The sequence below is a fragment of the Oryzias melastigma genome, linkage group LG17 (genome assembly GCF_002922805.2).
Source record: "Oryzias melastigma strain HK-1 linkage group LG17, ASM292280v2, whole genome shotgun sequence".
Taxonomy (NCBI): domain Eukaryota; kingdom Metazoa; phylum Chordata; class Actinopteri; order Beloniformes; family Adrianichthyidae; genus Oryzias; species Oryzias melastigma.
The window spans coordinates 15,905,101-15,921,641 of NC_050528.1; the positions used below are offsets into that span (position 1 = coordinate 15,905,101).

Below are 16,541 nucleotides of genomic sequence, written 5' to 3' on the forward strand. Positions count from 1 at the left end.
GGTCCAGCAAAACAAAAACAAAACATCATCAATATAAATAAAGTTTAGCATGAAATACAAAAGGGGTTTATACTCAATAAATCCCTGTTGTGACGGTAAAATACTAGAGGCTCTCAACCCGCATCTGTTTGCTCAGCTGTTGGACAGGACAAGTTAAAAAAAAAAAAAGTAGTTACAGAGTTACTGTTTCGGTTACATCTGAAAGGGGGGACCAATTACCAGGTCCCTCTTCTAATTGAAGCTTAGGAAACCGAAGCCTCGTTTCCACTGAATGGTCCGGTATTTTGAGCATTTCCATTGTAAAATGGACCCAGTAAACAGTTACAAACCATAACCACTTGGAGGCCCGTATCCATTGCAGATCAATAGAGAAATAGATCAGGTTAGTTGGGCGGAGCCGCTATAGCCACCTGTTGATTGACAGAAAGTGATGACGACAATAGAAAGCACCAATATAGTGCTCATTTAAGCTAACGTTTGTAACGCCAGTATTCATCTTAGCACCCACAATCTTCTTTCAAACAACATTAAATTCCTGTTCCACACGATGTACAAAAAGTAAAGACGATCTGCTGGATGACCTCTGTTGTTGTTGCTTTACTAGGCGTCACGCTACAATGACGCAACAAACATGCTAGTGATCTACACCATGCATGCACCATGAAAACAAACCGCTCAGTGGAAGAGAGGCTTCACTGAGTGGGACAGCTCAGCAGAATTAACTGGACCGTATCGTACTACTCCTTACCAGAAACGATTGTACCGGACTGGATTGTACCGGACCACTTGGTGGAAACTTATCTTATGTCTGTCATAAACCTGAATGGAACTGTGAAAGAAAAAGCCAGGAGCAAAATTCACAACATTTGCACCACTTTGACATTTTGAACCAAGCCTCTTCCAACTGTAGCTGGTAGACATGCACCAGTGAACAGTAGAAAAAAAAAGAAGAAGAAGAGGAAGCCCCTCCCTACTTGTCTGGTGTGAACACCAAAGTCTAAACATTCATTCATGAATTTGAAAACATTTGAAAATGTGTGTTATAAGCCCAGGTGAAAGTAGTGTCAGATGTACCTTGAAAGTAAAATATTTCAATTTAAAGTCAGTTTCAAGATTGCAGACACAATAGATTTATATTTAGATTAAATGCATGCATTTTGTTTTGATTAGATCTTGTGCTTTTTTATAAAATCCACATTATTGCAATGAAATGCAGCAACAGCTTGTATTCTCAGCTCGTAATGTTGAAGTTTAAAGTAGATCGATGTGTTGTCAGAATAACTGTAAACAGGGATGGTGTTTATGCTTCATGAAACAGAATTTCAATGTGATCCAGGGAACCTGTAGTGCAGCACAAATATTAGAGCTGAGGAGGATGTGATGCTAAAATGTAGCCACGAGGGTGATGCTAACAGAAGTCTCCTCATCCCAAAAGTTGCTTCTAACTTAAAAGAAATTCAATTGACAAATATTTAAAGAATTGTGCTCTTCTAAAACAAAATGTGACAAAGAAGTGGGGGGATTTCTGACATTGTACTCTTACGTTAAATTCAGAATCTTCAGTATTAGATCTAAATTTATTTTGAAAATCTCTTCAAAAAGGAATTAACCCTAAATATGTGATGCAAGGAGAGATTGGGGTCCTAAAAAAAGTGTGTTTTAATCTGAAATCTGACAGGAAGTGGCTTGCTGTGAGTCCGCCTTGATGTCTCCCACTGATTGAAGAAGCTCCTCCACTTTCTGGTCTCTCAGACAATAACGTCCAAAGAAAGTCAGAGTACTTGACAGTTTATAGATCAGCAAAGGGTTGTACCATCACCCCCTCATTCCTCCATTGCACTCCGGTTAGCTGCAGGTTTAACCCGTTTGGTTTTGAAGTCTCTAATGAAGTCTGAGTGGAATCGCAGCAGCATTGTTTTCTCTCCCTCCACGCGCTGACACATTCATTCATTACAGCTCGCTGAGGCTCCTGCTGGGAGCTGAGCGAAGAAGACCGCGCTGAAAGTTAGACACTATGTCAATATTCCATTGTAGTCACGTATCCAGCAAACACTAAATGACAGCTCACTCAGGCGTATGAATGAAGATATTGTGTTTTCTGCAGAGAGACTGACTGGAATATTTGCCGAAAGAAAAACATAAAAAAAACTTCTATTTATTCAGAAAAAGCTCGCTGAGTTACTGTGATATTTTCTAAAAGACGGCATCCAGTTTTTGGTGTTTCAAGTGTCTGACAGCTCTGCTTTATCATCCAGGTGTTTGCGGTCGCTTCATGGGGGGAAAGCTGTTCTTAAAGCTCCATTTATTCTTGCGTAAATGTACATATTTAAGAAATGGTTTTTAGTCTTATCAATTCTCTAAATGTCATTTCCACATACCTGTCTGTGCTCTATAGTTCTGTAGCAGCAGCGAAACACACAACATTTCAGTGTTTTTATTGTGTCCTGCTTTTGCTCACGTTATTGTAACAGTGCTGGATATGTAAGACACTACTGCTGTTGCAAAAACAGGCTCTGGAAATAAGTGAAAATCTTAAAATTAATTAAAAAAAAATCTTTAAACAAGCAAAAAATATCTGCCAATGGGATAAAATATGGTTCTATCATGGATTCTTATTTGAAGAAAAACATTTGAGTCAATAAGATATGTTTTCTTAAACTAAGATCATTTTGCTTTTGAAAGTAGGATTATTTTTCTTTAAGACAAAAAATAAGACATATTCTCTTGAAACAAAAGTCTTCAGCTATTGAAGTGGGAGGAGATCCAATGTTTTTGAGTAAAAAAATATATATTTTAAAGGCATCAAATCAAAACTCCGTTGTATTTTTTAAAGTCACACTTTAAAATCCCAGAGTAGAAAATGTATCTTTTCTAGACATTCATGTTGATCATCTTTATACCCAGAGTCTTCGTCTCAATCGTGTCTCCTATCCGTCTCAGTTTAGTTGCCAATTTCTCACAGTTTTGACTCATTTATAGCCGTTTCTGATTAAATTAGCTCAATGTAATCATGATTTTAAAAGTTTGAAAACACATGAGTTTCAGTTTTTCAGATAAATTTGTTCTAGTATAAATGTTTGTTTCATATTTAAGCATAAAAATTCCCAAAAAGCTACATGTTGCTACTTCTCCAAACTGTTTGGACCTCAGACAGTCTGACTTTGAAGCAGATGGTTTCTAACCTTGATGTTAAGCTACAGCATCTCTCAGCTGTATTGAAGGTGAAAATGCTCTGAACAAAGACTTTCCAGACTGCAGCTGATGTAGACCTATCCAGATCCATCTTTCTTGGGAAGATGCTGAGCAGTGCATGAACACATTTTTTATATATATTTGCAAAACATTATAGTAGATATGACAGCTCCTGTCTCATGTTGGGCATTCCAATTTCACTGTGAACATCAGAAGACAATTTGGACATTTGCTGAAATGAACTGTTTCCAGCAATCAGAAGCTGTCAAAGGTTCCACTCAGAAGCAGAAGAAAGATTTACTAAACAGAGAATGTCAATTGTTTTATTTCTTTCAAGCCAATATTAACAAGTGTTCAAATTTGTATAATTACACCCGTTTACCTCTGGAGTAAAAGCCAGAAAAACAGCATTTTTTTCCCCAGTGAATCAGGTGATTGGTGAAATTGCAGGTTGAAAAGAAGTTTATTGAGAAAGAATTAGAAAAATAAACTGGGTGGGCCACAAGCTCCATGGTCTTATCTACAGTAAGGGGAAAGGGGGCGGGGTTGCTCCAAACTAGCAATCCCGCCCACAACTCAGAGGTGAATTTCTGATTAACTACTGGAGAAAGGGTTTTAGAAAACATCTATTTTTAATATTTTGGCTAAAAACGGCATAATCTTAATTAAAAGACCACTGGGAACGCTTTTACCAAAGATCAAAAGATGATCAAAGTAGGATTTAAAATTTACTGAGTTACCATGAACTGAAGCAATCCTCATACAGCTTCTGGTCTCTTTTTTATACACACAAGCTTATTTCAAATGTCTTTTTTCCCATGATTCATGTGTGCCCGCCTTCTGTCCTACAGGAGCTGTGCCGTCAGCGGATGGCAGCAAAGCCTCCTGCGGAGCGTCCTGAGCCCATCTCCTCCAGGATCAACAGCGTCTCGTCTCAGTTCAGCGACGGCGGCCCCGCCGTCAGCCCCTCTGCACGAGGCAGCATCTCCTCCTGGAGCGAAGAGCCCGCCCACTCAAACATGGACATCTCTACCGGACACATGATACTGGTGAGACGCTCTTTCAGAAGGAAACAATGTTGCTGGTAAATATTGTTAGAAAAATTCATAAAATGAATTTTGTGGTTAAAAAAAAAAAAAAACTCACACAGCCCTAGAGAGCCACAACTCACCCACAAACTTTGGAAAGCAACAGTGGCGGAGGTGGAAAGTCAAAATAACTTTTCCAAACTGGCATCAAAACGTCCGCAAAAGAAACCGGCCTTATTTTTTCCCCGTCCTGAGACCAGATGTCACCATTCCCTCCATCCACGGAAACAAGACTTTGTCATCTGTCCATAAGTAAACCGCGCAGTGAAACCGCCGCATTTGGGGGGTATTGTCACAGGAGATGTCAAACAGCACCTCCTGGGTTTGTCAGAGTCACCGTGGGCTCTATGAGTATTGAACACTCAGAGTGAGAACAGGTTGGACACAACAGAATGGAGCTGTAAGTGTGTGTGCCAGAGGAGGACAAACTGGAGACACAACAGCCACCCAGCAGCGAATGACAACAAAACCACTTTAGTTCTTCTTTTGCTCCTTTTTTACTCTGAAAGACGAAAAAAAAAATCTGTTTTCAATTTGAAGGGAAAGAAGAAACAAATGTTGGAAAAATGAAACACAATTCTTTAAATCTTTTCTTCTGTTAAATCTACATGGAATTGACTTGATGTTTGTGCTTTTCCTTCGCTGGACATCCACAGTTTGGGTTCAGGTCAGGGGCGGAGCTACAGGGAGGAGAAAATAACAAGAGTAATTTAAATAATTAAACGCCCGTACAATATTAACTACAGGGAGGTCCAGCAAAAAGCTTTGGTCCCCCAATTTTTAAGCAAATATTAGTATCATTATTGATAAAGGTTAAAAAATAATCAATAAATGCTCTTTTAAGCATACATTTTATGAAAGAATGTTTATTACTAAAAGTAATAAAAATGATAAAACTGTTTAAAATATGTAATATTTTTCCTTTCTTTTGTATGCCACCCTAAGCCCCCCCCCCACACACACGCACATAAATGTTCTAGCTCCACCACTGGTTAAAGTGGGATGGTTTTCTCCCATCTTTACAGACCCGCTTCAATGAAAATCACTTTTTGTGTAATTGTAACATTGTTCTCATAGTCGAGGACCTAAAAACTGAATTTCAACTTCATTTCTGCATGTATATTAATTCAAATCCTGTTGGATCAGAAAACTGGATGCTTGAAAATGCTCAGACTAATGACCCAGCCACTGAAATGGGCATTCCAGAGTATCCTCTCCCCCAATGGACATCCTGACCCGCTCACGCTAAGCTGTGCGAGACATGATGAGCGTTCAACACTCGTGCTGTTGGGAATCGCAATTCTGGCTCAAAACTATATGACTGGATTCATCCAGTACTGAACGCCGTTATTTTTGCCGCTAATGTTATCTTGAGGCTATAAGCTCACGTGTGAGCGCGAAAACAGAGCTCTCAGCGATGGGGAGGAGGCGTGGTTCCTGTGTCAACAGTCCCTCCCACAACCCAAAATTGTATTTCTAATGAGCTACTACCTATGTTTTAAAAAACAACAGACTTTGATTTTGGCTAAAAATATTGTAATCATAATTGAAAGGTCACTGGGAATGCTTTTACAATATAAAAAAAATATGCTTGGAGTGGGACTTTAATGCTACATACACATACTGTCATGTGATACACGTTCACGGGTATTCTTGAACACACATGGTGTTCACACTAGCACATGTACCTACAGTTGGTAGAGGCTTGGTACTAAATGTCGAAACGATGCAAATCTTGCTCCAGACTTTTTCTTTTACAGCTCTGTTTTGATAAATGAAAAACTTGGAATTCTTCCCCTAATCCTCCAGCTTCTCTTTACCCCTACAAGTGGAGAGATATGTATGAAATAGTGTCTTCAAATATGGATGTTGCTACCACTGGATGACACCATCAGTAGTCGCTGGTCATCTATGTTAGTGTGTAGCTGCCAGCACTAGGAAAACACACATCAGTTTCAGTTCAAAGTCTCTGCCGGAGCCAGAACCGGGTAACTCTTTGTCCAAAAGCAAATGCGCAAACTGACCGGTCAGCCAATATTTAATTGAAAAGTAGGGGCATTTTAAATGTAAAGAAGTTGAAACAAAAACACTAGATCGTTTATGAAATCCCTCTCTTACACCCAAAATGCAGGGGGGGAGGGAATTACCAAGCAATTTTATGTAAGTCAAACTGGGTCGCCTGTCAGGGCTGATCCTGATCAGTTTTATAATTTTATTTTATTAGGACAGCATACAAATGCATTAAAATTAAGATGCTTACACCAGATTGTAGCCTTATAGCTAATTTCCATCTGTAGTCATGCTAAAACAAAAAGTAATTACTAGGGATGTCCCAATCTGATCACATGATCGGAAATCGGGCCGATCACATGTTTGAGGACTCGATCGGAAATCGGACTCCTTTGTCCGATCAGAATCAGATATTTCATTTATTCCAATTATGATCAGAGCTTTATATTTCATCTTATCACTATGGATAAATACTCCACTAGAGGGGTGCACGGTGGCGCAGTGGTTAGCGCTCTTGCCTCACAGCGAGAAGGCCCCGGTTCGAATCCCGGCTGGGAATTTGGGACCTTTCTGTGTGGAGTTTGCATGTTCTCCCCGTGCATGCGTGGGTTTTCACCGGGGACTCCGGCTTCCTCCCACCGTCCAAAAACATGCTTCATAGGTTCATTGGTGACTCTAAATTGCCCCTAGGTGTGGATGTGAGAGTGAATGTGTGTGATTGAGGCCCTGCGACAGACTGGAGACCTGTCCAGGGTGTACCCCGCCTTCGCCCATCAGCAGCTGGGATAGGCTCCGGCACCCCGTGACCCCGAAAGGGACAAAGCGGTCAAGAAAATGGATGGATGGATGGATACTCCACTAGAAGTCTACATGTCATGAAAAGATCATAAAATCTCATCACCAGAAAACGGCAGCAGCTCAAGCAGAATGCTGATGTAAACAAAGTGAGCTAGAAAGCTAACTTCCGGGACCAATAACTCTTTTAAAAACACTTTAAACTGACAGCAAGTGTCTCTATTGTCTTAACGCAAACAACAACCTCTGAAGGTATTTCAACAGAAAAGGTTTTTTTTTTCTTTTTAATGTGAAGCTCTTCATGCTGCAGACAGATGACTAAACAGCAGCTGCTAACTGCTACATGCTAGCGCCGTGATTTAACTCCTTAGGACCCGAGCTGTCCTTTGATATGCTTTTTTTATTTATCTTACAGAGAAATAACAGTTAAGAAAATTAACTACTGTGGTAATAAAACCGAAAATGTGATGTCTTAAGAATGTAAAAAATAAACACATAGTCTTAAAAATAATTAAATAAATAAAACTAATAAATGAAAACTAATAATGATATCAGCTATTCATGAACACTCATCAAATGTTATGCTAAAACAAAGTCATAATTTATTTTTAAGAATTCTAAATGAGAACAGGAATCACATTTGGTCAAAAATGTTCAATAGCTCTAAAGATATTAAAGATGAAGTCATTAAACTTTCTCACATGACTAATTATCACTTATATAACAAGAAAATTGTATTTTTTTTCCTAGTTTATATTTGCTGTATTTTTACTTGTTTATTAAAGCTACTTCACAGAAGTGTTTTATTTAAGTTTTTAATGATAAAAGAAGGTTATTGAAATATAAATGAGGGACAACACTAATCTGTTTGTTTAATTTATTCATGTTTTAAATGTCTTATAAAAGTATCGGATCGGGACTCGGTATTGGCAGATACACAAAATCGAATGACTCGGAATCGGATCGGGCCCAAAAAAAACCTGATCGGGACATCTCTAGGAATCACTGTACATACAGCGCACCCATGTCAAGAAATGTGTTTCTCCACTGCAGAAAAGCGCCATGCAGATTACCCTACTGGTGGAGGAATAGATAGTCATAAGTCCACAATGGCTCCACCTTACAGAATCAAGTTGGACACCACTACAGCTTTAAATGCCCCTACAGTTGGAGTGTAGGCAGGACCCCTGTTAGGGGTCGGGGTGGAACTCTGATGTGATGTCTTATAATTCCCTCCAGGCACAAACTGCAATTATTAGATTCTCCTCCATGATCAATTTTCAAATGGTTAGCACTTCCGTGAATTAAAAAGACACAATCTATATGTCACAACAAAATCTGAGTCCCTGATTAGTCAAAGTTCAACTGCTTTAACTGGTTCATTGGCTGCGGGGTTTGTATGCTGAGCCCAAAAATGGACTTAAAACGTGCGTAACAATACGTGAGCGATAGAGTTTTGAACGCAGAAGCCTAAAACAAGCATAAATGGGCATTTATGTAGACTTACGTAGACTTTTTATTGGAAGTGGCCGCTTGATTGTGCGAGCCCAGTGTGAACGAATCGTAAGAGGAATGTGTTTCTGCACAAACGAGTGCAGGCGCACAAACACGCACACACCTCTTTTCCTCCCGTCTCATTGCATCTCTCATCTTCCTCCATGTCTTTGTGTCTCTGCACATCTCATTACACCCACAGTTTCTATAAGCAGCTTTCTTTTCCATCCAGCAGATGAAAATCTCTATTGAACCCGGCTGCATTTTCCCGAGCGCCTCTATAATTGCAATACACAGAGACTCACTTCAGCGGCCCACCACCCCTCAGCACCGCCGCCGTGCGGACTCCCCCCACCCCTCACTCCCCATGCATTATGAAGCCGCTGGTGAGCTGTGATAGAGCGGGCTTTTTTTGATGTGTTCAATAGACACAAAGATGCTAATTACCCCTGAGATTTGCGGCGGAGCTGCGTTTGCGCAGAGATGACTCCCTTTGCATCCTTGTGCCGCCGCTGCAGCAAGAGCGTCTCTGCTGTTGTGCAAGAACAAAATCGAGTCAAATGTACTCACAGTATCATGCATTACAATGAAGGCGTGGCTGTGCCAAGACCACATGAGGATTGAAGGGGACCAGGTTTAGTGACAAAATGGAGGGAACTTCCTCAGGTGTGTTTGCTTTAGACGGCAGAGGAGGAAGATGAGGGATCAAATGAGGAGGCTCAACTAGTAGTCAGATATGTGGAACCCAGTTTGATTGGAAAATGTTTTCTCTTTTTAAAGCCATAGCTTTAAATAATGAGAATTGGAGGAACAAATGGATTATTGAGGTCTGCATGGTTGATTTGGTGGATTCCAAAACATGGCATGGTTCTGCTCTTGGTCTGGCCCATCTATTACATTTTAGAAACCTTTATGGCCCAAAAGTCAAAAGAAGCATTTGCATTTTCAAAGATACATGTTTTGTATTTTTAAAGATCAAGTAAATTAAAAAGGACGAACTGTTGAAACATGCATTTAAAGTGTCATATTTCAATTTCATCATTTTTATTTGCAATTAAGCAAACGTATAATTTCATTAGGGTTAGTTTTGGTCTCCTGATTTATTTCAAGAATAAATGATTGTTAAATGTTTTCAAGTTTCTCAATGTTAGGCACTTTAGGTGAAAAACAGACAGAAAAAAAGTCTAAAATTATTTATTTTGGTTACATTTCTGTGCCATAAACATGCCATAAAAAAAAAGTGGAACTACACTAAAAAAAAATCAGGTTTGTTTAATAGTAACTTTTTATGTCAAATAAAGAATAGCGTGTTGCTTCATTTGTTGGAAGATCATGTGTGAATCAGGAACAGATATTTCTCACTCCACAGAAGGAGTCAAAGAATGAGCTGTTAGAGTTTCTGGTAGTTTTGTGTTCTCCTCTGTGTGTTATCGTCACTACGAGTGTAAATAATGGCCAACAGGAAGAACCTGTGATCAGTGAAGTTCGTATCTTCTAGTGTTTTTTTCGTCTGGTCCAGTTCCCTCCTTTGTTGCGGCGCCTCCAGGGCAGAGAATGATGCACAGACTGAGCAGCAAGTGTTTCAGCACCACGGACAGCTCAGCTCGCAGCTCTGATTGGCTCTCAGTGACTTCATCCACAACAGAAACATTAGACAGTTGAGATGGAGTTATACAATGGCCCCTTTTTTCTAGTTTTCTGTATCAGAACATATTCCTCAGGGATTTTTAGATTTTTTTTTTTATTGCTTTTGATTGATATCTCTAAAAAAAACTAGATTATTTTTATTTTATTTTGCTAATAACTTTTGCTGTTTTTTTAAATGTTTTTCTTGTAGTTTTGCTTCAATCTTCCCTCCTATTTGTGTGTTGTTCTTGTTTTCCGGTCTGCAGTTTGGAGCAGTGCCTGTTTGATTGCTCATACTTCCCTTTTGCACTCAGAGCTGTCAGTTGTACAAAAATATTCACACTTACAGGAAAACTCATTTCAGATTCACACCCTGATGTTAACTAGAGACAGCAGAGACCGAGCAGAGTTTCTTGGCAGCAAACCTGGTCCCCATTTGACACATTTTGAGGGTGGGTGGGTGAGAGTCGGGACTCGGAGTCAGAGTCGAGAGATATTTCAGAGCTGTGTCACAGCAAGCGACCGAATCCATCACGGAGTGAGATGAGCGCGGCGGTGCTGTGGAGGGCCAAAGATTTATTCCATTCCAATCCAGCGCTCGTCTGAAGCAACTGTTGAGCAATTAATACAAATAGACAGCTTCAAAGGAGGAAGCAACATGACACCCCCCCCGAACTCCCCACCCGACAGAATCAATTGCCTCTTGTAAACCTTTGGCAAATTTCATTTCATCGTCCACCCACTGGTTTTCATTTTGGAAGAAACAGCTTTCACCATCTTATCTAAGTATTACTTGCTCCCACGCGACCACCGCAGACACCCCCCTCCCCAACGCCCCCCTCTGCTTGTGTCTAAAGAGGATTAGACCACTCTGTATATAAAGCATATTATCTCATCCTTTGTTGCCGGCCAAGTAAGAGCCATAGATTCTACTTCAGGAGGATCCACGTTTGAGATTACCGCGGCTGTAACTTTCTTTTTTTTGAGTTGGCCACTATTAAATCAGCTTGAATCCGATCTGTGGAGCTGCTGGGTCACAGGGCAGACTGAGGCTGAGGAAATGGATGTTAAATCACTCTAATGTGGTATGCAATAGAGGAGGGAGGTTTATCTGCAGAGAAGTTTGACTCTTTTATCGGGATGATGTCAGCCTCTAACATTTAACACGCCGCCAGCTTGTGCAATGACAAATAAATGCAAATGTATTGTTTTTGATTGATTTACACCTTTGTGAGCGAAAACAATCAGATGAAAACTTTATGTGTATAACTTTTTTTAAAATAGGCAGTTTAACACAAAACAATTACAACAGACGATGTGTGAGTAAGAGATGATAAGTTAACAAATGAGAAAATCCATCTTCTTCCGCTTCATCCGGGACCGGGTCGCGGGGGCAGCAGTCTAAGCAAAGATGCCCAGACTTCCCTCTTCCCGGCCACTTCCTCCAGCTCCTCTGGGGGGACCCCGAGGCGTTCCCAGACCAGCCGAGAAACATAGTCTCTCCAGTGTGTCCTGGGTCTTCCCCGGGGCCTCCGCCCAGTGGGACATGCCCGGAACACCTCTCTAGGGAGGCGTCCAGGAGGCATCCGGACCAGATGCCCGAACCACCACAACTGGCTCCTCTCGATGCGGAGGAGAAGCGGCTCTACTCCGAGCTCTGTTCGAGTGACCGAGCTTCTCACCCTATCTCTAAGGGAGCGTCCAGCCACCCTCCAGAGAAAACTCATTTCAGCCGCTTGTAGTCGGGATCTCAGTCTTTCGGTCATGGCCCAGAGCTCATGACCATAGGTGAGTACTGGAACGAAGATCAACCGGTAAATTGAGAGCTTTGCTTTCTGGCTCAGCTCTCTTTTCACCACAACGGACTGGTACAGAGACCACAAAATGGCGGACGCCGCTCCAATCCGCCTGTCGATCTCACCCTCCGATCTTCCATCACTCGTGAACAAGACCCCAAGATATTTAAACTCCTCCACCTGAGGTAGGAGCACTCCACCCACCGAGAGAGGGTAAACTACCTTTCTCCGGTCAAGAACCATGGCCTCAGACTTAGCGGTGCTGACCCTCATCCCAGTCGCTTCACACTCGGCTGCAAACCGCCCCAATGCATGCTGGAGGTCCTGGCTTGATGGAGCCAACAGAACAACATCATCTGCAAAGAGCAGAGAGGAAATCCTGTGGTCCCCAAACCAGATCCCCTCCGTCCCCTGCAGGCCTAGAAATTCTGTCCATAAAGACTATGAACAGAACCGGTGATAAAGGGCAGCCCTGCCGGAGTCCAACATGCACCGGGAACAGGTCTGACTCATTGCCGGCCATGCGAACCAAGCTCCTGCTCCGGTCGTACAGAGACCGGACAGCCCTGAGTAAGGCTCCCCAGACCCCATACTCCCAGAGCACCCTCCACAGGACACCACGGGGGACGCGGTCGAACGCCTTCTCCAAATCCACAAAACACATATGGACTGGATGAGCGAACTCCCACGAACCCTCCAGCACCCTGAAGAGGGTGTAGAGCTGGTCCACTGTTCCAGGACAGAAACCTCACTGTTGTTCTTGAATCTGAGGTTCGACTATCGGACGGACTCTCCTCTCCAGTACCCTGGCATAGACTTTTCCAGGAAGGCTGAGGAGTGTGATTCCCCGGTAGTTGGAACACACCCTCCGGTCCCCCTTCTTGAAAAGAGGAACCACCACCCCAGTCTGCCAGTCCAGTGGTACGGTTCCTGTCTCCGCGCAATGCCGCAGAGACGTGTCAGCCAAGACACTCCCACAACATCCAGAGACTTGAGGTACTCAGGGCGAACCTCATCCACCCTTGCCACCGAGGAGCTCTTTGACTACCTAGGTGACCTCAGCTTGGGTGATGGACAGTTCCCCAGGAGATCCTCAAAGTATTCTTTCCACCGCCCGACAATGTCCCCAGTTGAGGTCAGCAGATCCCCACCTGCACTGAAAACGGTGCCAGCAGAAAACTGCTTTCCCCTCCTGAGGCGCCGGATGGTTTGCCAGAATCTCTTTGAGGCCAACCGATAGTCCTTCTCCATGGCCTCACCAAACTCCTCCCAGGACCGAGTGCCTCCAACACAGCCCGGGCTGCAGCTCGCTTAGACTGCCGATATCTGTCAGCTGCCTCTGGAGTCCCACAAGCCAGCCAGGTCTGATAGGACTCCTTCTTCAGCTTGACAGCATCCCTTACTTCTGGTGTCCACCACCAGGTTCGGGGGTTGCTGCCACGACAGGCACCAGAGACCTTGCGGCCGCAGCTCCGGGAGGCAGCAGAGACAATAGAGGTGGAGAACATGGTCCACTCGGACTCTATGACACCAACCTCCCTCAGTACCTGCTTGAAGTTTTCCCGGATGTGGGAGTTAAAGACCTCCCTGACGGAGGGCTCAGCCAGACGTTCCCAGCAGACCCTCACAGTACGTTTAGGTCTGCCGAGTCTTTCCGGCCTCCTCCCCCGCCAACGAATCCAACTCACCACCAGGTAGTGATCAGTGGACAGCTCTGCCCCTCTCTTTACCAGAGTGTCCAGAACACACGGCCGGAGATCGCCTGAAACGACTACAAAGTCGATCATCGATCTCCTGCCTAGGGTGTCCTGATGCCAGGTGTATTGATGGACACCTTTGTGTTTGAACATGATATTCGTTATGGACAAACTGGGGCATTCACAGAAGTCCAACAACAAAACACCGCTCGGGTTCAGGTCAGGGAGGCCATTCCTACCAATCACGCCCCTCCAGGTGCCACTGTCATTGCCCACGTGGGCATTGAAGTCCCCCAGGAGAACAACGGAGTCCCCCGTTGGGGCACTTTCCAGTACCCCTCCAAGAGATACCAAGAAGGCCGGGTACTCCGAACTGCTGTTTGGCCCATAAGCCGAAACTACAGTAAGAGACCTGTCCCCCACCTGAAGGCAGAGGGACACGACCCTCTCGTCCACCGGTGTAAACTCCAACACTTGCCGGCCGAGCTGGGGGCTCACGAGTAAGCCTACCCCGGCCTGCCGCCTCTCACCATGGGCAACTCCAGAGTGTTAGAGAGTCCAGCCTCTCTCGAGGGACTGAGTTTCAGAGCCCAGGCCGTGTGTCGAGGTGAGCCCAACTATATCTAGCCGGTATCTCTCAACCTCTCGCACCAGCTCAGGCTCCTTCCCTCCCAGAGAGGTGACATTCCATGTCCCAAGAGCCAAATTCCATGCCCGGGGTTTGGGCCGCCAAAGGACTCGCCTTCGACCGCTGCCCAAACTCCAATGCACCGGCCCCTTCAGAGCTCCCCTGCAGGTGGTGGGCCCACTGGGGAGTGATACCACGTCGCTCTTTCGGGTTGGACCCGACCGGGGCCCGTGGGAGGAGCCCCGGTCACCAGGCGCTCGCCTCCGAGCCCCAACCCCAGGCCTGGCTCCAGGGTGGGGCCCCGGTGATGCCAATCCGGGCAACGAAATTGGATCTCAGATCTCGTCACTCATAAAGGGGTTCTGAACCACACTTTGTCTGGCTTGTCACCCAGGACCTGTCTGCCATGGGAGACCCTACCAGGGGCGAAAGCCCCCGACAGCATAGCTCCTGAGATCACTCGAGCACTCAAACCCCTACACCACGTTAAGGTGGTGGTTCAAGGAGGGGCAAATGAGAAAATAAAATAAATAAATAATGAAAAAAAAAAATTTAAAGAGAAAACTAACCAGCTCAGTGGCCTTGTGGTATAGTGTCCACCCTGAGACTGGAAAGTTGTGAGTTCAAATCCAGGTTAAGATTCTAAAATAGGACTCCATGTCTCCTTGTTTGACGCTCAGTAATAACCCTTTAACAAATGAGCTCCAGTGTTTATGTTCTTTGATTTACTGTAATTTTTCAACCATTAACACGATCAATGCAATTCTAGTAGATTCTGAAGGAGAAAAGTGGCGTATTGATCATGTTAACGGTTGAAAAATTACATTGTGTTAAAGAGTTTGTGTTTATGTGTCACCGGCATCGCCTCGGGTGTTAAAGGGTTAAGGGTTTGGATTGGGTGTTAAACCACCAAATGGTTCCTGAGTGCGGCTGTGTCTGCAGTTCACCCCACTGCCAGGGGATGGATTAAATGCGGAGAGCAAATTTCACGCACTAAAATACTAAAATAACTCCTGGAATTTCAAAATTCAAACATATGGGGCTGCTTTGGAGTATAGATACCTTTGATGGTGTTATAAGAAGGATATAATTCAATAATAAAGCAAAACAAAAAACAAATGAAGGTCTTTCTAACTCTGCATTTGTGTGAATAAACTTTGGTTTTAAAAATAAGTAAATTAACTTTATTTTCTATGTTTTTTTATTTTCAAAACTAAAACAGGTAATTTTAGTGTTTTGTTTGAATTTGTTTGAATTTTTGTTGCACCAAAAATTCCAGGTTGGGGTTGTAAGGGGCTGTAAGCTAACGGGATAGCATCTAAACAGGTAGCTCATTTATGGGTAACAGGAATGGGGGCCGGGGTTGCTTTGCGTTAGCGATCTTGCCCACGACTCAGAAAAATGTCTAATAAATTCATGCTGCTCTGCAGAAACAGTTGCAAGAAAAAGAATGTGAACCCGTTGGAATGACTTGGATTTTTTCATAAATTTGTCATAAAACATGTTCTGATCTTCATTTAAGTCACATTATGTGATAAACACATATTCTAATACAACGCAAAAGTGTACATTTTTGTGTATTTTAACAAAATGTGTAAACATTCAAATATGCAAACCGGTTGATCCTCTTTTGGCAGCAATAACTTCAACCAAGTTGAAGATATATTAGTCTGCTTAGTTTAAGCCGACCGTGTTTGTCATGTGATGTGACTTAGATGAAGATCAGAACATTTTTTATGACAAATTCATGCAGAAATAAGTAATCACACTACTTTGTTTTCAAACTGTATTTCCTAGAAAACAACTGTTTTTTTTTTTTTTTCATTTTTGCTAAAAACCGGCATAATCGTAACAGGAAGACCAATGGGAATGTTTTTAAAATGATTAATTAACAAATGATCGGAGTGGATCTTTAAAGAAGATGGCCAAACGTATCCAGCTGACTATCAGCCAGGTTCTCCTGGAAGTTAAAGAGTCACAGCTGACAATAATGCAAGTTGCTCTGAGTTACAGTACAAACATGCGCAGGCTTGCTGTCCACCGCTGGACACCATCTCCTGCTGGATAGCAGTATCCCATGGTGATTTCTTCCGCCCACTCCCCTTTTTCTTTTCAGCTTTTCCGTTGATCCAAAATGGCTCCTGCATTCTATCACCTTCATACCGCCACCCCTCTCATGCTGCTCCCTCTTTCAGGTGCTTAGGTGGTGCATCGG

General features: G+C 43.2%; 1 protein-coding gene across 1 annotated transcript in view; it reads left to right on the forward strand.

Annotated features, from left to right (window-relative positions):
- Nucleotides 1-16,541, forward strand: part of LOC112144215 (receptor-type tyrosine-protein phosphatase N2) — a gene marked incomplete at its 3' end in the record, with an annotated part of 155,170 nt that overhangs the window by 86,899 nt on the left and 51,730 nt on the right. Inside the window, 1 exon segment of the mRNA XM_036216260.1 lies at nt 4,044-4,241. Coding sequence (XP_036072153.1) covers nt 4,044-4,241 — 198 coding nt within the window.